The following is a 20,421-nucleotide window of genomic DNA, read 5'->3' as shown; positions in this document are numbered from 1 at the left end:
CAGAACTGACAAACTTGGCCACACTCCGTTCAGTTTAATAAGCCCTTTGGAACAAGGAGAACAGTGTGTGACAAAAGCAATGCCACAACTATCGGTGTTATAGCGCCACCTAGTGTGCATTGTGGGCCAGTGACCCCCCACCTTCAACGTTTAAAGGACAGAGGCAACAGTCATAAAGAATATTTTAAACTTGTCTGAGGGTTTATGCCGTTGTTAATTTGGACTGGCTGGTCTAATGCAAACCAGTCAGTTTCACCTTTAACTCGGTCCTCTTTGTTAATGGGGGCCACTGGTCAGTTGGTGTCACGGCTCGTTGCCATGGAGACATGAGTTAGGCCTGGGGCAGGGAGCACTAAAGATCAGCAGCTCAGCTCTGCGCCGTGTTCAGACAGTTGAACAAGTCCACATACCGACACACGTGGCACCGATGCAGCACAAGGCATCTGCTGTTTTAGCTCTGTGTTCAATATATCACAATACATGTAATTTTCATTCATATTTTGTGTCACATGGTGAACTCGGAGCTTTCACCCAGAAAAGCCAGGGTACGGGCTTTGAATGCTAGATAAGACGGCATTGGGCATGATCAGCCAAATGCTGTCATTTGCAGTATATAATGTCGAATGTCCCGTTCAACCAAGGTTACAGAGGGTCGGCTTGCACTGCCGCTTTAAACGGCTCTCCGCCCGGTCTCTCTAACCCGGTGGTTCTCTTCCCTCATTTCGCCGCTTTGTTTTCACTGTCGCTCTTTTGACCATGGCTGCTCATTCCACCGAAGAACCGTTCCCCTTCCACGGGCTGCTCCCCAAAAAAGAAACGGGTGCCGTGTCTTATCTTACCAGGTTCCCCGAGTACGATGGCCGAGGGGTCCTCGTCGCCATCCTCGACACGGGCGTGGATCCCGGGGCCCCCGGCATGCAGGTAAATCTGACCCGCTGCCTCACGTTAGCTACTCACATAGCTGGTGCTAGCTAGCAATGCTAAAGGCCCCGCTCGTTCACGTTAGTTGTAATTAAGGTAACACACTGTCTACCAACGCTGGTAGCTACATGGCTAGCAAAGACAAGAACACCGACTCTGACGGTTAGCCACGTAGCTGGTTTGACAACCAAATGAACAGAAAGTAATGGATAGCAGGCACTTTCTCCCTGCTGTCTAATCGCGTGTCGGTGTTAAAACAAATGTACGAGCACCAACGGTAACGGTTAGCTCGGTGGTTTATCTGCTAGCATGTTAGCCTGACAGCTAACGGTTGGATTTGTGTTGGCCGTCATTCTCCTCAGTCACTTCGGTTTCCCTGCCAGGTGCTTCCAGTACATTAATCACCCGCGATCTCTTAGTTGTGGTGAAGTGAGACGTGAGGTCAAGTGGTCCACGAGTAGATGTTTTAACTTGACGTTACTGCCAAGTCACACCGTAATTATTTAATTAAATAATCATTCTTTTAAGCTGAAGTTAATGTCTATGTAACCACTTGCGTTAGTTACGTACGTAAACGTGTTTGACGTATCGTTGCATTAAACTTAAGGGCGATCGTTTCATTTTCAGTCAAATGTCACCTATCAAATATGTACGTTACATGGACAATTCTGTTACACGCCATTACAACGGTATTCAGCAGGGTTAGTACATCATTTAATTTAATTCAAGTTGAGTTGACAGCCCTCCCTGATTAAGATGTGCTGTTGCCCTGAATCCCTCTCAGCCTTAATTTTGTGATTTAAGGTCCTGATTATTTTCTTAATTCCTGCTTCTTTAGGTCACAACTGAGGGGAAGCCAAAGATCGTCGACATCATCGATACGACGGGCAGCGGGGACGTGAACATGAGCACGGTGGCCGAGTCTAAAGACGGGACAATCCTCGGCCTCTCTGGTAGAACGCTTAAGGTCAGTGGCCACCCCAAATACTAATAATAGAAACAAAACAAAATGAATAACAGCTGTCACATAGGACATGTTCCAACGCAGGTATTTGTCCTACATCATTTTTAATTCAATCTGTGTGGCCCCTTTTTAAATCTAATTATACTCTACTAGATTCTGAGAGCAACACTTTGTTTCCGTCTTCATATTATCGTGGTCTTTTTATGTCTTCCAGATCCCTCCTGCCTGGGTCAACCCGACAGGGAAGTACCGCATTGGAGTTAAAAATGGCTATGAGTTCTTCCCTAAGGCTCTCAAAGAAAGAATGCAGGTAGATAGCACGTCCCAGTGTTGGATTACTACAACGTAATGGGTTTATTTATTATTACTAAAACTATAATACACAATGAATGAAAAACAATTCGCTCGCCATCCTGTGTGGATCTCTCATGTTACTTTTGTTTTGCTTTGATCCACTAGAAAGAGCGAAAGGAGAAGATGTGGGACCCAACACACCGAGCAGCAGTAGCTGAAGTCTCTCAGAAGACTGAAGAGTTTGACCTCTCTCACCCAACACCCTCACAGGTCAGCCACGGACCTGAGTTCTTTGTGAACCCGTCATGCAGTTTCTAGTCACAGTGCTTTGTGTTTTAAAAAAAAAAAGTCTCTCCCTCCTGTTATTCTCCTCCTTTCTCTCTCAAGGTGGAGAAGTTGCAGAAGGAAGAGCTGCAGAGTCAGTCAGAGTTGCTGGCATCGTTGGAAAAGAAGTACAGTGATCCTGGTCCTGTGTATGACTGTGTGCTTTGGCACGATGGCGTCACATGGAGGCAAGCAAAAAACGTTTTTTCCCTTTCATACGTGATCTTTTTATTATTTTCCCTTTTTTTTTATTTTGAACCTTTCTTATGTTTTATCATTCTTGTTCGTTCTCCTTAGGGCTGTAGTCGATACTTTAGAGAGTGGAGAACTGTCCCAGTGCACCGTGCTGAGCGCCTACAAAGAGACGCAAGAGTACGCAACGTTGGGCAATGCTGAGATGCTTAACTACTCTGTTAACATCTACGACGAGGGAAACACACTCTGCATTGTCACCAGTGGAGGTGAGCTGTCCCGAAGCACACAGGATCTATTTCCTCTAAAATCTTCATAAGATTCAGTCAGTGGCCACAGACGGCTGTACACCTTCACCTTTAAAGGTTGCATTATATGTAGAAGTCCACTACATATTTTCCACTTCAACTTGTTTGTGCGCTTTTTAAAGGCGCTCACGGGACACATGTGGCAAGCATTGCAGCCGGCTACTTCCCAGAAGAACCTGAGCGTAACGGCGTGGCCCCCGGTGCCCAAATCCTGGCCCTGAAGATTGGAGACACCCGCCTCAGCACCATGGAAACAGGCACAGGACTCATCCGAGCGGTATATTGCTGAGACAAATATAGATTATCAGTTGGCTTACCCTTTTTTCCATCCCACCCTTTAATTTTTTTTCTTCTCCATTCTCTCTCTTGTCACTCAAAGATGATTGAAGTCATCAACTACAAGTGTGACCTGGTTAACTATAGCTACGGAGAAGCCACCCACTGGCCCAACACGGGGTAAGTATTGCAACAGCATATATGTGGGGGGGGCGGCTTCACAACAATGTCTGAATTGATGTCAATCTGTCCCCTTTCAGGAGGATTTGTGAGGTGATCACAGAGGCTACGCAGAAGCACAATGTCATATTCGTTTCGAGTGCAGGAAACAACGGGCCGTGCCTCTCCACCGTCGGCTGCCCCGGGGGAACCACCAGCAGTGTCATAGGTACGTTCACTGAGGACCTCCAATCACTTGATTATCCTTGGTCTACAACTTGACTGGTCTACCACGTTTTTGACCGTCATTACAATAAAACATTGGTCTGTTTTTATAATTGAAATTGCGATGGCAGTTAAAAGACAAAACAAATATATTGTCAGCTTTAAATGTCTGTATTCATTTTCTTTTCATGCCTCCTTAATCCCACTCCCTTCTTTCCACAGGAGTTGGGGCATATGTGACTCCGGACATGATGGTGGCAGAGTATTCTCTTAGGGAGAAGCTACCTCCCAATCAGTACACCTGGTCATCCAGGGGCCCGAGCACAGACGGGGCCCTGGGTGTCAGCATCAGCGCGCCGGGCGGGGCCATCGCCTCCGTACCCAACTGGACACTTCGTGGCACCCAGCTGATGAACGGCACGTCCATGTCCTCCCCTAATGCTTGTGGCGGCATCGCACTAATCCTCTCAGGTGAGTGCGGGTTCATATTCGACACGGGAACAAACTTTCCTGGTATGGAAATGCAAATCTAATGCCAGCGTCTGTTTTTTTTTCTCTGTGCTTTTAAAGGAATGAAGCAGAGCGGGATCCGTCCCTCTGTTCCTGCGGTGAGGAGAGCGCTGGAGCACACGGCTCTGAAGATTGACGACATCGAGGTGTTTGCACAGGGTCATGGAATAATCCAGGTAACTCTTAGTCCATAGTCATTTTCATTTGTTTGGCCAGTTCTTTGGACGTTTCTGTGTGCCATCCCGTGACCTACTCCCTTTCTTCCTCCCAGGTGGACAAGGCATTAGACTACCTCACTCAACACGCCACTTTACCCACAAGCCACCTTGGCTTCTCAATAAGTGTGGGATCACAAAGAGGCATCTACCTCAGGGACCCAGCCCACGTTCTCGCCCCCTCAGATCACGGAGTAGGAATTGAACCCGTCTTTCCGGAGAACACGGGTACCGGTCACATTTAGAAGCACAATCATTTACAACAACGGCATTTTCAGTGTTTTCTCGTCTTTTCACACCATCTGTCTTCTTTCAACGCCCACCGCAGGAAACTCTGAGCGAATCTCCTTGCAGCTCCACTTGGCGCTCACGTGTGCCGCCCCGTGGGTCCAGTGCCCCTCCCATCTAGAGCTGATGAACCAGTGTCGCCACGTGAATGTACGCGTTGATCCTGTGGGACTGAAAGAGGGAGTGCACTACACAGAGGTAGGGACGGGAAGGAGAGCAGGGCGGAAATAATCACTTCGTCTATTGATGCTAATCTGGACACTTTGAACACGTGCTGCTTATTTTTAGGTCTGCGGGTATGATACAGCAGCACCAAGCTGTGGCCCCTTATTCAGAGTCCCAATCACATGCATTATCCCCACCAAGTAAGTCCTTGCATCATATTGTTTCTTTTTTTCCTTTCTGTCTGTCGCCACCACAAGAGGTTTAAAATGTGTCTGATGTGTCTCTCTTTCATCTGACAGAGTGACGGATACCCGTAATCAGGAGGTGGGTTTCACAGACGTCCACTTCAGGCCCGGCCAGATCAGACGCCACTTCATCACCGTTCCTCAGGGAGCCTCCTGGGCAGGTCGGTGGGCTTGAGAAACTTATCATACATTTCTTTCATTTGATCCAACGTTCAGCTCCAGTAAAGTGTCTCTCCTGCAGAGATCACGCTGACCTCTCATTCGGGAGACGTCTCATCAAAGTTTGTCCTCCATGCGGTGCACTTGGTCAAGCAAAAAGCGTATAGAGCTAATGAATTCTACAAGTTTTCCTCTCTGTTGGAAAGAGGCTCCCTTACTGAGGCTTTCCCTGTGCTGGTACGTATATTTTATTATAATATACGCTCAATTGCTCAAAAGAGTCCCCTTTTTTAAAAAAAAGACACAAGTATCTGTAATGGAAGTCACTTTATTCTGTAGATGCATAATAAATAACACGACGGTGGACTAATTTCTACATGCTTCTTGTCTCCAGTCCGGAAAGATAGTCGAGTTCTGCATTGCACGCTGGTGGGCGAGCCTGGGCGACGTCACAGTGGACTACAGCATCTCGTTCCACGGACTCCACACTTCACCTGCACCGCTGCACATAGTGAGGAGACGACGTGAACGAGTAAACTTGGGCCGGAGCGCTCTCCGTTCTCTGTGCGTGACTTGTCATTTGTCTCCGCGTAGCACGCCTCAGAAGGAGTGACGAGTTTTGATGTGTCGTCGCCTCTGAGGTACGAGGAGGTGTCCCCCACTATTACCCTCAAGTCTTGGGTTCAGCCTCTCCGGTAACTGCACACAAAACACACACATGCAAACTGGAACGTACGTGCATGTGCAGGTCATTGAGTGATCCTCGTTCTTGTTCTAGGCCCTTAAATTCAAAGATCAAAGCGCTGGGAATGAGGGACGTTCTGCCTAACAACAGACAACTCTACGAGATTGTCCTCACCTACAGCTTCCACCAGGTAGGACCAACCAATCGTCAGAGTGGAATGCAAGATTTTTCGGCCCGGTTTTCCACGCGTTGTGTATAATCTTTGTCTGTTCTATCCTCAGCCAAAGAGTGGCGAGGTCACCCCCAGCTGCCCCATGCTGTGTGAGCTACTGTACGAGTCCGAGTTTGACAGTCAGCTCTGGATGCTGTTCGATCAGAACAAGAGACTACTGGGCTCAGGGGACGCTTATCCACACCAGGTACGCTTGGCCACATTTAGGAGCTCACCCCTGAAGAGGACACCCTTTCTCTCTATTTAACACGACTCCCTGCTGTCTGTTTTCCCCTCTTCAGTACTCTCTGAAGCTGGAGAAGGGGGACTACAGTGTGCGCCTGCAGGTCCGCCACGAGCAGTCCAGCGAACTGGAGCGCCTGAAGGACCTACCGTTTGTGGTCTCTCACCGTCTATCCACCACGCTGAGCCTGGACGTCTACGAGTCGCACCGCGCTGCCCTGATGGCCAAGAAGAAGGCGAACTCTGTCACCTTGTGCCCAGGGGCTACGCAGCCCTTCTATGTCACAGCCCTGCCCGACGACAAGTGAGTCCATTTGGCGAGCGACTTTTCATGTGTGTTGTATCAAAGAGCAGCAGAGAAATAACAAACAAAAAAAGCTGTGACACAAGAAACCCCTTAAATATGTTTCGAGATGATACTATACAGTGTGTGTTAACATAATTGCTTAAATATGAGGCAGTGGTGTCTTCTTGTTTCCTGCTTGTGCTAATTAGTTCACCTAAAAGAAGTCAGGGAATGTATCCGGGTGCTCCAAGGTCGGACCACTGCTGGAAATGTGTGATCAAATGGAGTTTAATGTTCCCATCTGTCGCTCTCTTTCTCCCTTTTTTTCCCAGGATCCCAAAGGGGACGAGTCCAGGAGGTTATCTTTCAGGCTCTCTGGTTGTCCCCAAGAGCGAGTATGGCAAGAAAGCAGTGAGTTGTTACCCTCTGTCCTCAAACAGTAGTCAGTCCTGCTGCTCGGGCTCTGAAGTCGTGGTAGTTTTTCCTCTCCTCCTGTAATGAGGCTCATTCCCATATCGTTAGGTGAACACATAACACACTACACTGCAGTGCCTGTTGGTTATGTTGACCAGTGTGCTATTTAGTTTGAGCTGATTAATATAACAATGTGGAACTGTACATGTCGTCCCGAGGATCAGGATTTAAGACGAGTGATCCCATATTGCTTCCTCTTTTATTATGTTTGTCATCACCTTCAGCGCTGTTTCGACTCTGGTGTGTGTTGCTTCTAAAATTGGTTGCTTTTTTTTCCTCTTTTGCTTTTGTCCATGCTTTTGCTGCTCGGCCAAAAACCCAATTTGATCTTGCTCAATCCGTCCCTTGGATTCTAACACACTGGATCTGGCTAGTTTCCGGTTTGTTATGTTGCAGATTAGTAGGAATTCTATAGCCAACACTATCATATAAGTTGTCACTCTTTTAGCCAGTTGGGACTTCAAGAAATTAGAAGGATATTTAGAATTACAAAGAAAACAACATTAATTTGGTTTGTGTTCCCTTAGAGTATTTATTTATTTCAATGCAAGTACAGATACAATGCCTGTTATTTTGGCCCAAATAATAAATTGATCATTTATTTTAAACATTACTTAAACCTATTTTGTCTTTAATCTAAGAAAAGAAGCCAATATTCAGTTAAATGTCTAATTACAAGAATAATGAGTCTGACCATCCTCAACAGTTAAAGATGCATTTTGGTAGTTATTGCAAAAAAGCATTCAGGATTGATACCAAATCCAAAGCTTTTACATGCAAAAGAAAATGGCTTTTATTATTACTTCAGCTAGCATGTGTTGCTTACCTTTTGGAAGGGAATAACAAACCTTTTGTATGTGTGCAATACAACAGCAAATGCATTTCTGGAGCTTCTCTGTGGGCTGCAGGCTTTCCACTGCTCGATGGTTCTCTCATCGCACACGTCCACGTTCTTTTTGTTTTGAACAGCTCTGTGTGTCTTTGGCTGGACGTTCTGACCGGGCAGCCCTGATGCCAATATCTTGTCAAACTTCAGCACCCATTTAGAAATATCTATTCAATGTTTTTCTTTTTGTTTCACATTGCACTCCTGAAGACGTTTCATTGCTTTGAGTGTCACGCACAGATCCAAAGTTTACCGTCTTCCAAGTCAGATTCACTGTGAAACATTGTATAGTGTCGTGTTCAGAAAACTTGAGCTTTGATTTCTACACTGTAGCATTTATTCAAATCCGACCGTTAGGTGGATTTAACTCTGTTTGAGTGAGGATGAAAGAAGAAGAAGAAGAGACCGAATCCTTTTTGTTATGTTTTTGTTGTCTCTTCCTTACTGTGTGTTATTCTGACCACCAGGGGCAGGCCTCTGCAAAACGACAAGGGAAGTTTAAAAAGGTACTGGATGAGCTAGAAACTACAACAGAGCGTCCACCGCTCTCCTACCAGCAAGAAATGGCTTATTGCTTACCTTCAGATGGAATCTGTTACATCCTCATTAATTATGTCAAAGCATGTCATCACTGAAGTATGCAACTGGTCATAATGGGACTTTCATTTTGATATAGATATAGACATTTTCTGGTGGTCAGTTCAAATTAATAATACCTAATAATATATTCATTGTCAATACCACAACATTTAATTGATAATGAGCATCAATTTAAACTTGTATCACCATATTTAAAAGGGACACAACTAAAAGAGTTGGGAGTCACGGGACAATGGTAGGAAGAGAGGGAGATTTTGAGTTGGAGAAGAGGTCATGGATTTTATTCCATGTATTGGTTATCATTATTGGACTGATCTATATGTTTTCTTTGGTATTCATACAGGATATTGTGCCAGTCGTCTACCACTTAATTCCTGCTCCCAACAAATCAAAGAATGGCGGGAAGGAGAAGGACAAGGAGGGGGACAAAGAGAAGGATGTGAACGAGGAGTTTGCAGAAGCTCTGAGGGACTTAAAGATTCAGTGGATGACAAAGTGAGCACAGTAGCTCTTTCCTTTTTCTTAGCCACACTTTGCTCGCTTTACCTTTGTTTTTAATAATCTTTTTTGGTTCATCGAACCAATCATCACGTTCTCTCTTTGCTGTTCAGATTGGACTCAAGCGCCATCTATGAGGAGCTGAAAGAGACCTACCTGGATTACCTCCCGCTGCACGTGCAAAGGCTTCACCAGCTGGACTCTGAAAAGGTAACGCTTCACGCTGGGGAGAGACCAGGCGCGACGAAGCATTTAATTATTCGGCTCTGGGAGGAGTTTGTCTGAACTCTGCTCAGTTCTTTTTTACGCCTTCTGTTTGTTGTTCAGGAGCGCGTGAAGCGTCTCAAAGAGGTGGCATCAGCTGCCGATATCGTCATATCCCACATCGACCAGACGGCCCTGGCCGTTTACCTCACCATGAAGACGGACCCTCGGCCCGACGCCGCCTCTATCAAGACGTATGTCGACACAGTATTAACGGGAGAAAGATGATCGTTGTTGGTAAAGAGAAGGACAAACATTGTTTAACCACATAAAAAGTGAATTGAAGCGGAGCCTTTGACTGCGATGAACATTACAGACATGGGATGTTTAAAAGTTCTTCAATAACTGCAGTTTGATTGTCCTTTAACATATATCAAATGTGGAACGTCAACACATAGATACAGTATAAATCACAACCTGAAGGTGGTTAGTGTTCAACAATAAACTACACAGTGTAGCTTTTGAAAGTAGAACTGGAAGAGGAGATGTTAAATGAATAAGGGATAAAAGCGTAACTCGGGAATTGATCATTTATAGCCAAAGTATGTTAGTCATTCAGGGAATTTGGCCTGGCAGGTCGTGCATAACATTAGCAAGAAGACCATGAGACGATGGACAACGAGACAAATTCAGGCAGAAAAAAAAATATATATATATTTTACAACTTAAATGTACACTATAATATATAAACTAATATAAGGTGAAACAAATTATATTACATGCACACTCTTTGTAGCCCGGTGTGACCAGTGAATTATGTTAGCAAAGGTATGATAAACATCACGGTGTAACTGACATTTGTGAGTTTGTACTCCTCCACATCACATACATTACATCCAGTCACGTGTGGTCAGTGATCAATGTTTGTTGTGTGAAAAAGTGCCTTTTTGATCATTTAAGATGTCAGCAGAAGTGGTCTCTGTTTCCGGTGTCTCACACTGGGACCGAGACACCCGAGTAGATCGTCCCATTTAAGGAAAGATGCTTAATCTTCAGGCCTCGATTGTGAGCTGTCCTTTTTAACGTCTGCGTTTCAGGGACATGGAGAAGCAGAAGTCGTCTCTACTGGACGCGCTGTGCAGGAAGGGCTGCGCTCTGGCCGACCAGCTGCTGCTGCTGCTGCCCGCCGTGCCGCAGGACGGCGCCGGTGCCGTCTCCACGGGACGGGTAGCGGCAGCAGGAGAACAGGAGGAGCCGCAGCAGGAGGAGGAGGCTGGGGAAGAGGTGGCCAGCAGTTCTGGCGACACCACGCACATTGTGGTTAAAGCTCTGACGGATACGTTTTGGGAGGTGCAGAAGTGGGCGGAGCTAACTGACTCCAAGGTGAGCCAGATGTTTTTAGAAAATGAAAGCAGCCAAATGTTAAGAACAAATGTGTACTTAATCCCCACTTACGCCGTTTTTATGAAGATTCTGGCATTCACCAATGTTTTCTTATTTGGGATTTGTTGTTCGGTAAGAACACAACCAAGAGAACTCCTACACAAAATAAGTATAGTAGTAAAGTTATACCGTTTTCTAATTTAAAATAGAATATTTCTCTCCTTTATAATTTTGCAACTAATTATTTTTATCATTTTACACATAGTCTTTGCTTTAAGAAATACACATTGCATTCCATGCATCGGACGGGACACAAGCTTTCAATTTACAACATATTGGAATTCAGCCTCACCTGCAAACACCTCACCTTCGGCCGCACCTGCAAACAATTCCGCTGTTTAGGAACACGTCATGAATCACGCGTAGACTTCTTAGGAACAAATGTAAGAAATATCTTGGGAAGATATTGGTGAATGAGGCCCATTGTTAGTTAACCAGTGTGAACAACAGTGTGTCTGTTTCTCAGTACTTACTGACTTTACACCGGTTCTAGACTGAAAATGCCACTTTGTATAAATTAAATGAATCTTCAGCTAATCTACATCTATCATTTTGCGTTGCTCAGGTGTTGATGTTTTCATACAAACACGCTCTGGTGAACAAGATGTACGGCCGAGCCTTAAAGTACGCCTCAAAGATGGTGGAGGAGAAGCCCAGCAAAGACAACATGAAGAACTGCATTCAGGTATGGGAGCCATCTGTCTTCTGCCTCGTCTCCAAAGACTCCTGCTTCCCTTTAAATCACCTCTTGTTTTATTTTGTTTTCCAGCTCATGCGGCACCTTCAATGGACGCACTGTGCCACCTTCAGTGAGAACTGGCTCCCCGTCATGTACCCCGCAGAATACACGCTGTTCTAGACACATCGCATGCAGCACGAGCAGCATGGCCATACATGGTCAATTGGATATCATGTCCCTCAGGGTCACATGATCTATGCATCTGGGTTTTCAGATGTAGGTGGACATCAAAATGAGGGACGACGCAGAGTGTGAACGTCATTCAGCGCTGCAGACCATGTGGCATCGCTGTTCATTTTAATGCCACCAACACATTACTTTTTTTTTTTTTTTACACGTTTGACAGCCTGTAGTTATCGCTGAATACTTTTATATTGGGTGTTCTTCATTTTTAGTGTCATCTACACATTTAGAAGCTTTTCACGTCTGCACTCATGCTCAGCTGCCTGGGCGCCACTTCACAATGACCTCATTCTTTCGTGTAAATACTGTAGAAGTCCAGGGACGCATCCCTGGTCTTAAAAAAGGAAAGTCGTGTCCCCGTCTCCTCACACAAACAAATGAAGAGCAGAAACAGCCGTAGCTGATGGTTTTGATACTTCAGTGAGGCCTGGAGGACCTGCTGTGCATGAAGTTCGGACATACGGGGTCTCCGACCTAAAAGGGAGACAGAACCTTTTCTTTTTTTTTTTTGATTGTTCCAACCGGGCCAGATTGATAAAGTTAATATTTAGTCTAGTCTGTGTTGTTAGACTTTGACTGATGTACACAGAGCAGTGTTGAGGTGCCTTCCTACATCCACCGGACCTTTTTTCTGGTCGGATGACAAACGATGCGAGGCCCTCTTGCAGTTGTTTCATCCCCCGGCATTTGGTGTCAAATGTGTGTCTAAAGCTCACATGCTCAGTGGGACGAGGAAGCCAAAAAAACCACACCGTCTCAGCCTGGGCTCACCTCCAGAGGTGTTCCACACAGCAGCGAGCCGAGGTGCACATCTGCCGTGAGAGATGCAGTTGTGGGCAGCGGAAGGATGTTTAGTTTTCATCGTTAAATGTTCACCCAGGATTGGATGTTTCTCTGCAGCCGTCGAAATGTTGCATTTGTACATACAATAATGTACATACACACATAACATCAAGATGCAATAGGTCTATAGTGCAAATATTATTGGAGTTGATGTATTTTGCATAAATGCATGTCTTCTAGGATGTAACGAAAAACACCCTGAACAAGCTTTTGGGGATAATCCATGAATTAGAGTTGTGTGTGTGTAAGTGTAAAAACAGAACTGAAATGAGGGGTTTAATTATATTTTATTTTTCTCTTTTTGTCGGATGCATTAACATCCGACCACATTAACCTTATTTACCTTTAAAGGACAATCGCAATGCTTTTGTATGTTTTATCGTTTTTTACTGCAAATTGTATACTTTACATCAAAGATGACCATTCGACATGTGTTATTTAGAATGTTTATGGAATTTTCCATAGAACCATTTATCAACATGATCATTTTAAAACGTCCATAGTGAACACCAAGTCTGCATTAAAGGCCCTTAAAACATTTCTAAATCATCTTTGTACTTTGAGTGATTTGCTTCTAAATGAACATTCAAGGGAAAAGTTAGTTTTCATTATTTCTCTTGAACATTTTTTTTGCTTGTTCTGTCCAACTGGGTGGTGTGGGCTTATTTACAAGTATGAATCCTTACTAATCCATATTTCATCAAAACACGATGATAGGCGCTGTGTTTGTTTTCCCTGTTGATTTAAAAAAAAAAAAAAAAAGCTTAAACCTCAAGGCAATTTATCAGACTTGTCGCATCTCAATACCCCCAAAAGCTTTTAAACACCCTTTTTTTTTCACCACATATGCAGCAATTGCCATTTGCTACTTTAAGCTTACGTGAGTGATTTAACAAATGGGGACATCTGCCTGCTAGTTTTTCAGTGCAAATGAGGACCATGACACTAACTACACGATCACGTTTCAGCTTTTATAACTAAGATTTTAGGCCGAGGCCTTTCGTCCTCATACGAGTAGAAAATCTTTCCTGACGACAGAACTGTTCATATACACAGCGAATCCGTGGTCAGAGCTCAAGGTCACCTCGTTTTCATTGTTTTTAGCTCGGACTTGCACTCGCGTGTTTATTCCTGCGTCTTCGTCCGTCTATTCTCCTCTCTTCCTGCGTTGGGTTCGGGCAGATGTCGACTGTAAGTGCAATTCAGACGCAGTAAGCGCGGCCTTGACGTTCGCTGCAGGACTGTAGCGTCTTTTTCTGGCACCAGACTGCTGCTATCTGTTGCTTCTGCTGGATGTCTGGGGTTTATATTTGCAGTCATACAATCTAGTAATCGCCAATATTTTACAGAAAGTTCTGAAACAAGGTTGTATGCTCTTATTATTTTATACCCATTCTTCCTGATGATGTGGGGAAGACTCAAGCTGTCACACTATTTTGTGTTTGCATGGAAGTACGTCACACACAAGGAAAACAACACTGAATAAAACTGAGCTTTGCGTGGACGGTTCTACCATATTACTCTTGATTTTACTCTGCGTCTGCTGGACCACAGTTTGTCCAGAAATGACAAAGCAGAGGACGTGAAGAAGGTCGTGCACAGGCTGTACAGTGTGTATCTGTGGGCCGACACGGAAGGGAACCCTCACTCAACCCATTACTGGCCCGCTGACACAACCACGTGCCACCGATCCTCCATGCCCGTGATCATTGCGATCAGGTCCTCGCCCTTCCAGAGCGCGATGTGAGTGTAAACACTTCAAACGGAAGCTCTGACTAAGCACTCTGAGCCTGTCGGGCTCGTGGAGTTATCTATCCATACGTTTCTATCTCTCCCTCTCCACATGCCGCCATGGAGTCTTTTTATAGCGTTTTATTGCCCTCCACGTCTTCATCCTCTTCCTCCTCCTCACTCGTCAGATCTCCCTCTTCCTCCTTGCATGTTGCCATGAAGATCTTCATCTCTCCGTGTTCAACCAGCAGCGTCGTGTGAAAAGCCTTCTTAAAGTTCTCCGTGAAAGTCAGATCGTTCTCAAACCTCACCTTGTTGGCCCAGATCACTTTGGTTCCCGGTTGGCAGAAATGCTTCATGGCGTCCAGGAGCCCGTCCAGGTAGTCGTGATGGTAGACCACGTCGGCTGCCAGCACGTAGTCGTAGCGGTAGACGGATGCGGGGTAGGTGCTCTCCAGGTCCTGGCCCCAGGACAGAGCTGCCACCTGGGGGAAGGATCTGCAACGACCCCTGGTGTTCCTCATCACGTTGGCCAGCAGGTTACCCAACACCTCAGGCAGGTCTGTAGCTGTGACTGAAGCTCCTGAAGAAAACGAGACACCTGATGTCAGTTTGACTATCACAACAGGAATGTATGGGGACCTTTCGTTCAGGAGTTTCTTGTGTGCAAATGCAGTTCAAGTAACTGGAAAAATGCATCCAAATACATACTTTTGTCCTGCAATTGATAAATATAATATTGCTAAAAATAAGGCAATAGTTCACACACAGGTGTGCACATTATAGACTGTGTGTGTGTGTGTGTGTGTGTGTGTGTGTGTGTGTGTGTGTGTGTGTGTGTGTGTGTGTGTGTGTGTGTGTCATATGCACGCAGACACTGTGTTTTGTGTAGAGGTTTGTATATCACGTCACGGTTACTTTCACTTTCACTGATTGTGCTCATTGTGTAATTTAACCATGACGCTGCTCACCCAGCAGACTGGCCACGATGGTCACCAGTCCAGTTCCTGCTCCGAGCTCCAGGACCTCCTTCCCCTGCATGTTCACCTTCGTCCTGTTGTTCTCCAGGAAGGAGCACAGGGCCAACGCCTGCGGGGAAAAAGACATACACATCTGTTACACATCTTCAGAAAAACAGTGGAAAACGGTAATGACGTGTTAAGCGCTCACCGCCGGCCACATCACCGCTCCGAAGGAGTCTATGGACTCGTGAATAAGTATGTCGTGTCCCGCGTAGTGGTAGACGTCCCTACCGATGCGGAGGTTGATACTGGGAACCCAGGCGGGAGTTCTGTCCCGCCGTTCATCTGCTTTGATGTCTGGATGGGATTGTTGAGAATTGAATAAGAACATTGAGATGAATCACACACGATGCCACAATATGCAAGTCGAGCACGCGATTAAAAGAAAAGGCCTGCAGCTTGATGTGATACAAGGAAAAAAGTGCAATTCAGACGCACTACACCGGTGGGAGAAGCACACCGGCCCACTGGTTGTACTGACTGCAGAGGTCAAAGGTTTTAGCTTTAGCACGCTCTGGGTGTGTCACACCTCAAGTCTAAGATGTTACGTTTGTTACTACTGTTTCCAAATATTATAAGAAGCCCCAGAGCAGCTTTTTAACTGAGGAGTAAACTGAACTGACAAACCAACACAACGTTTCAGGTCATTTGTATTAAACGGCCTTTCTCTCCGTCAAAACCTGTGAAAAACTCTGCCTGGGTTGGTTGTTTCTTCACTTGTTGTAGCTTAGTGATATCTAGCAGACCATCTAGTTTAATGATTATTTGTGGAAGTCCCTTATTTTCACTGCCTCACTAAAAAAATTAGGCTTAGACAAATTGTGATTTGCATCAAAGCTCATTCAATTTAAAACAATCTTAAGAGTGTGCAGCTATTCTAACAGCTCCATGAGGCCCGGTCACAGCACCCGTCTGTCATGGCTACATGGTTCTTCCCACTCGGCCACGTTCCCGGCTTGCCTTTGTGTGTGTGCGTGTGTGTGTGTGTGTGTCTCTCTGTCTGGCGGTCAACCAGGGGCCAAGTCACTGCTCAAACCTGCTCCTCACCTCCCTCAGTCCACATAGCTGCCACTAATCCTCTCATCTTCTCGGAAGCACATCTACCCCGGCTCTGTCTTGAGCAGCCGGAGGAGTTCATTTCAGGTTTTGCTTGTCGTCTGTTGCCCTGTTTCTGTGCTAACCAGCGTTGCTCTGTGTGAGACTCGCCCTCCTGCAGCTTTACCCTCTCGCAGCCGGCCAGCTGTGTTAAGTGGCTCGGCTTGAAGATCAGCGTTCTACATTTCAGCCTTTCAGGATTCCTGGCCACACATCAACACCTTGTTCTCCGCCAGCCGTGAAAGCTGTGACAGGCCTACGTTGCATTGGAAAATTGTTCATCTCTGTACTGTATATTTGTCCAAACCAAATAAAACAAAATGATACATGATCAGGTAGTGGACTCACCTGTTACTTCTTCCCCACTGTCCGTCTCCTCGTCCTCTTCATAGTCGTTGTCTTTAGGGCGCGTGATCCCCTCTATCTCTTCCTCACAATCAGACTCAGGCTTGTTATTTTCTTCCTTGTCTTCTCTTACTGGCTCTACCACGAGGGGTTCTTCGGTTACATTATCTTTTCCTTTACTTCTTTCTGTATTGACATTTTGAAGCTCAAGCTCTTTATTGCTCCCCTCCACCACGTCCTCCTCCTGCTCCTCATTTTCTTCCTCTTCCTCACTCGTCAGATCTTGTGTTTCCAGATCTCCTTCTCCCTCTTCCTCCTTGCATGTTGCCATGAAGATCTTCATCTCTCCGTGTTCAACCAGCAGCGTCGTGTGAAAAGCCTTCTTAAACTTCTCTGTGAAAGTCAGATCGTTCTCAAACCTCACCTTGTTGGCCCAGATCACTTTGGTTCCCGGTTGGCAGAAATACTTCATGGCGTCCAGGAGCCCGTCCAGGTAGTCGTGATGGTAGACCACGTCGGCTGCCAGCACGTAGTCGTAGCGGTAGACGGATGCGGGGTAGGTGCTCTCCAGGTCCTGGCCCCAGGACAGAGCTGCCACCTGGGGGGAGGATCTGCAACGACCCCTGGTGTTCCTCATCACGTTGTACTGGAGTTTACCCAACACCTCAGGCAGGTCTGTAGCTGTGACTGAAGCTCCTGAAGAAAACAAGACACCTGGCATCACTGAGCTGCTGATCTACATTTCTTTTTCTCAGCTAGATGTTTCTAGTAAGTTCTGCTTTAAAGGGTTGAAACCAAACACAGTTTTCAAGGCACGCGCTGAGCGTATAGAAGAGTAATGGACGCTGGGAAGAGCCCTGTCTCGTTCCCATTCCTTTTATTTTCCCTTACTTGTTCTCTGAAACTGTGCAAAAGACAAATAATGTTGTACGTGAATGTTAAGCGTCTTACCAAGGAGCGCTGCTACAACAGACAGGAGGCCAGTTCCTGCTCCCATCTCCAGGACCGCCTTGTCCACAAGACTCAGCTGTTCACGATGAGTGTCCAGGTAGTGACAGAGAGCCAGAGCCTGAGGGCAGCAAAGCCAACTTTGATCATCGGGAGGCATATGCGCTTTAGGATTTGGGAAACTGAAGGATCACTAGAGAAGGTTGAATGTGGAGCGAAGGTTCAGAACAGCATCAGCAGACAAGGTGTTTCTAGATGGAAAAACAGCCAGCCAATTCACAAAAAAGGGGCTTACTCACCGCTGGCCATACCGTGCCCGCATAGCAGTCAAGGACACCGTCGATGAAAATCTCCTGGCCAGCATAGTAGTACACCTCCCTGTTGGATCTGCAGTAGAACCCTGGAGACCAGTCCGGTTTTCGTTGCTTCTGGGCGGCTAACTCATCTGAATGAAAAAGTCACACTCTCAGTTCTTTGAGGTCTTTCTGCGTGATTTTCTGAAGTTTTAAATCCAGATTTTTCTTGTATCCTTGATCTTACCTTTCACTTCTTCTTTATCTTCTGCAACCCCATCCTTCTCATCCTCCTCCATCTCCTCTTCTTCCTCCTCCTCCTCCTCCTCCTCTACCTCTGTATTTCTGCTGTAATGGGGTTCCCCCAAAAGGTGTGTGGACAAATTCTCCATTTGAGATCCTGTATACTGTTGAACTTAAAGAGATTTACAGAGTTTAACCTTCAATTCAACTTTTATTTTACTAACTTTTTTGTTGAAACAATAGTAAAATCATTATTATTAAAACAAGATCAATCAAAGGGTATTAAGATTATACAAGGTTTTCAAGTGCTGATACGCCACAGTAATTTCACCCGTCTTCTCATAATTGCTTACTTATTGCATAATTGCATACTTGCTGTGTTTATAAAATAGTTTATTTTCTTTAACTCTTAATTGCAGTCCTTCGATTTACATTTAGGAAAAACTAAGCATGCAATTTCTTGATTAAAAAGTTCTGAAAGTACTTTGCAGATAAGTTTGGTAAATATAAGCAAAGGTTAGCTTTTGAAAGCCCTGCCTGACGTCTGTGACCTACCTGCTTCTGCTTCGTTTCCCTGTGAAGGATCTCAGAAGCAACCCGACTGCATCTGGGGACCTCTGACTTTGAGGTTATAGCATCCTGCTGGTCACACCCATCACCATCACACGGGCACAAGGGTATTTTTAGAGCCGTGCCCAAATGAACACAAGCAAAATATAATATTAGCACGCACGTATACACACACACGCAAACAGCAATAACAAAAATGAGACTGTGAGGAAGCCAAAATGACATCATGACACCGGCAGGCATGTGTCGTTGCTAGAAGTATGGACTTCTGCTTCATGGAATCCTTCACGGTCTGCAAGCTCATACTGGATGTCATTTGAAATGATGTAATATGAAGTAATACTAAACCTGCATTAAACGGCACCTGCGTTTACTCTGCCGAATGATTTCCAGCCACTCGGTGGTCCACAAATAGTCACATCGGTAAACCAGACCAAAACCTTATTTGTGCTTGGCTGCCAGGGGAATATTGGCAGACAGCCCTTGAATGTGTATGTTGTCAACCAAACATTTATAACCCTAAAGCCTCGAGTCACTTAACTGCTATTGAGTTTGTTACACTTTTAACCGACTATGTAGACCATTCAAAACGTAAAGATGTCAGACGATGCAACGTAACACGATCAGGTTGGCATGCAACATAACCCCAAGCAAAGAAGGGGGCTCCTGTAACGTAAACCTCAATCTTTCTCTGTTATATTTGACGTCTTTGGCCATGAAGTATGAGCTCACAGTTTCAGATATCATCAAACTAAATTCACTCACATCCCAGAGCTTGAAACCCATCCAGGACCTCGGGAAGGTCCGGCCTGTTGATGGGCAGTGTGCGGTGGTTAGGTCATTCCTGAACCATGTGTTGTCAATGTGGCGCAGCCTTACTTGGACAAAAGATAAGGGTTTTTAAGCTCGAGTTTGTTGGCAACATGTTGGCTCTGCCTCTCGGGGGAAAGGTTGTTTGTTATCAAGAGACTGTTGACGGAGTGATGAGGTTAACCGATGCCTCTGTTGAGTATTTGTTGGTCCGGACGATGATATGCGGACCATCACAGCCCCCAGCATGGATAAGCCTCATTGGCCCCCCTTCCACCCAGCGGGCAAAGAGACAGGGAATGAAAGGACGGGAAAATGTTGGATGATGGAAATCACAAATTGGATATCAGATTTAATAGGTCACATTCATATCAGTTTATATCAACTTTTAGGCAATTAGTCTAACTGGTGACTTTCCAAAATATGTCATAAGTCTGTGCGTCACTCGTGTTACTGAAGCAGCAAATGCTGCCCAATATGGATGTGATCTTTTAATTTGACCTTGTTTATGTGTTGGGCAGCATAATGTTCTGTAAAGTCTCAGTCTGGTACAAACCTTGATGTTGCAAAGAAATATTAAACGTGTTGGACTTATGGCAAACTTGGTAGCAAACAGTTGCTAATTAACACACCCAGAGGTTATAGATCTACTTAATATTTCTTTATTTTTCTTCATTCACCAATATTGACTCGTATGGCTCTGTTTTTGGTCTCTACTGACAAGAAGATATCGGGCAGCTCTGCAGCTAAATGTCATGTACGGCATCTTGCAGCTGTTCACCTGCTGTTTGGTGCTGAGCAGGTATCTGCACAGAGAGTTATTA

At 45.4% G+C, this 20,421-nt stretch overlaps 2 protein-coding genes across 3 annotated transcripts; one reads left to right on the top strand and one right to left on the bottom strand.

Moving 5' to 3' along the window:
- Positions 1-333: 333 nt before the first annotated feature.
- tpp2 (tripeptidyl peptidase 2) lies at positions 334-13,086 on the top strand. Of its 2 annotated transcripts, XM_040203569.2 has the most exons (29): positions 372-921; positions 1,760-1,888; positions 2,100-2,195; positions 2,345-2,449; positions 2,567-2,691; positions 2,801-2,964; positions 3,126-3,280; positions 3,383-3,459; positions 3,540-3,667; positions 3,886-4,134; positions 4,234-4,349; positions 4,445-4,616; positions 4,717-4,874; positions 4,965-5,041; positions 5,141-5,247; positions 5,328-5,482; positions 5,640-5,756; positions 5,840-5,940; positions 6,024-6,120; positions 6,212-6,349; positions 6,444-6,688; positions 7,003-7,081; positions 8,498-8,536; positions 8,974-9,125; positions 9,242-9,338; positions 9,456-9,586; positions 10,430-10,715; positions 11,341-11,460; positions 11,545-13,086. In XM_040203569.2, exons 1-29 carry the CDS (start codon positions 757-759, stop codon positions 11,632-11,634), a joined length of 3,870 nt encoding a protein of 1,289 aa, XP_040059503.2. In that variant the 5' UTR covers positions 372-756; the 3' UTR covers positions 11,635-13,086. The 2 variants fall into 2 exon arrangements, with proteins under 2 accessions (XP_040059514.2, XP_040059503.2); XM_040203580.2 differs by lacking the exon at positions 8,498-8,536 and having other exon boundaries at positions 334-921.
- Positions 12,809-18,817, bottom strand: mettl21ca (methyltransferase 21C, AARS1 lysine a). Its single transcript, XM_078085573.1, has 8 exons — positions 18,773-18,817; positions 18,222-18,322; positions 17,981-18,126; positions 17,685-17,802; positions 16,737-17,429; positions 15,442-15,590; positions 15,243-15,360; positions 12,809-14,854 (listed from the first exon to the last, which is right to left on the bottom strand). The coding sequence occupies exons 2-8, from the start codon at positions 18,271-18,273 to the stop codon at positions 14,403-14,405; spliced, it is 1,728 nt and encodes a 575-aa protein (XP_077941699.1). The 5' UTR covers positions 18,274-18,322; positions 18,773-18,817; the 3' UTR covers positions 12,809-14,402.
- Positions 18,818-20,421: the final 1,604 nt, after the last annotated feature.

The sequence above is a fragment of the Gasterosteus aculeatus genome, chromosome 12, assembly GCF_964276395.1.
Source record: "Gasterosteus aculeatus chromosome 12, fGasAcu3.hap1.1, whole genome shotgun sequence".
NCBI lineage: Eukaryota > Metazoa > Chordata > Actinopteri > Perciformes > Gasterosteidae > Gasterosteus > Gasterosteus aculeatus.
The sequence above is the reverse complement of the archived record's forward strand: the minus strand, read 5'-3'. Positions and strand labels throughout refer to the sequence as shown.

What these genes read in the sequence shown, in the direction of transcription:
- tpp2 (XM_040203569.2), top strand. Translation starts at nt 757, where the DNA reads ATGGCTGCTCATTCCACCGAAGAACCGTTCCCCTTCCACGGGCTGCTC. An exon ending in CTGCATTGTCACCAGTGGAG is followed by an intron (nt 2,965 to 3,125) that starts GTGAGCTGTCCC and finishes CGCTTTTTAAAG; the next exon opens with GCGCTCACGGGACACATGTG. An exon ending in AGGGTCATGGAATAATCCAG is followed by an intron (nt 4,350 to 4,444) that starts GTAACTCTTAGT and finishes TCTTCCTCCCAG; the next exon opens with GTGGACAAGGCATTAGACTA.
- mettl21ca (XM_078085573.1), bottom strand. Translation starts at nt 18,273, where the DNA reads ATGGAGGAGGATGAGAAGGATGGGGTTGCAGAAGATAAAGAAGAAGTG. An exon ending in AGATAAAGAAGAAGTGAAAG is followed by an intron (nt 18,127 to 18,221) that starts GTAAGATCAAGG and finishes TTTTTCATTCAG; the next exon opens with ATGAGTTAGCCGCCCAGAAG. An exon ending in CATCGTGGCCAGTCTGCTGG is followed by an intron (nt 14,855 to 15,242) that starts GTGAGCAGCGTC and finishes CGTTTTCTTCAG; the next exon opens with GAGCTTCAGTCACAGCTACA.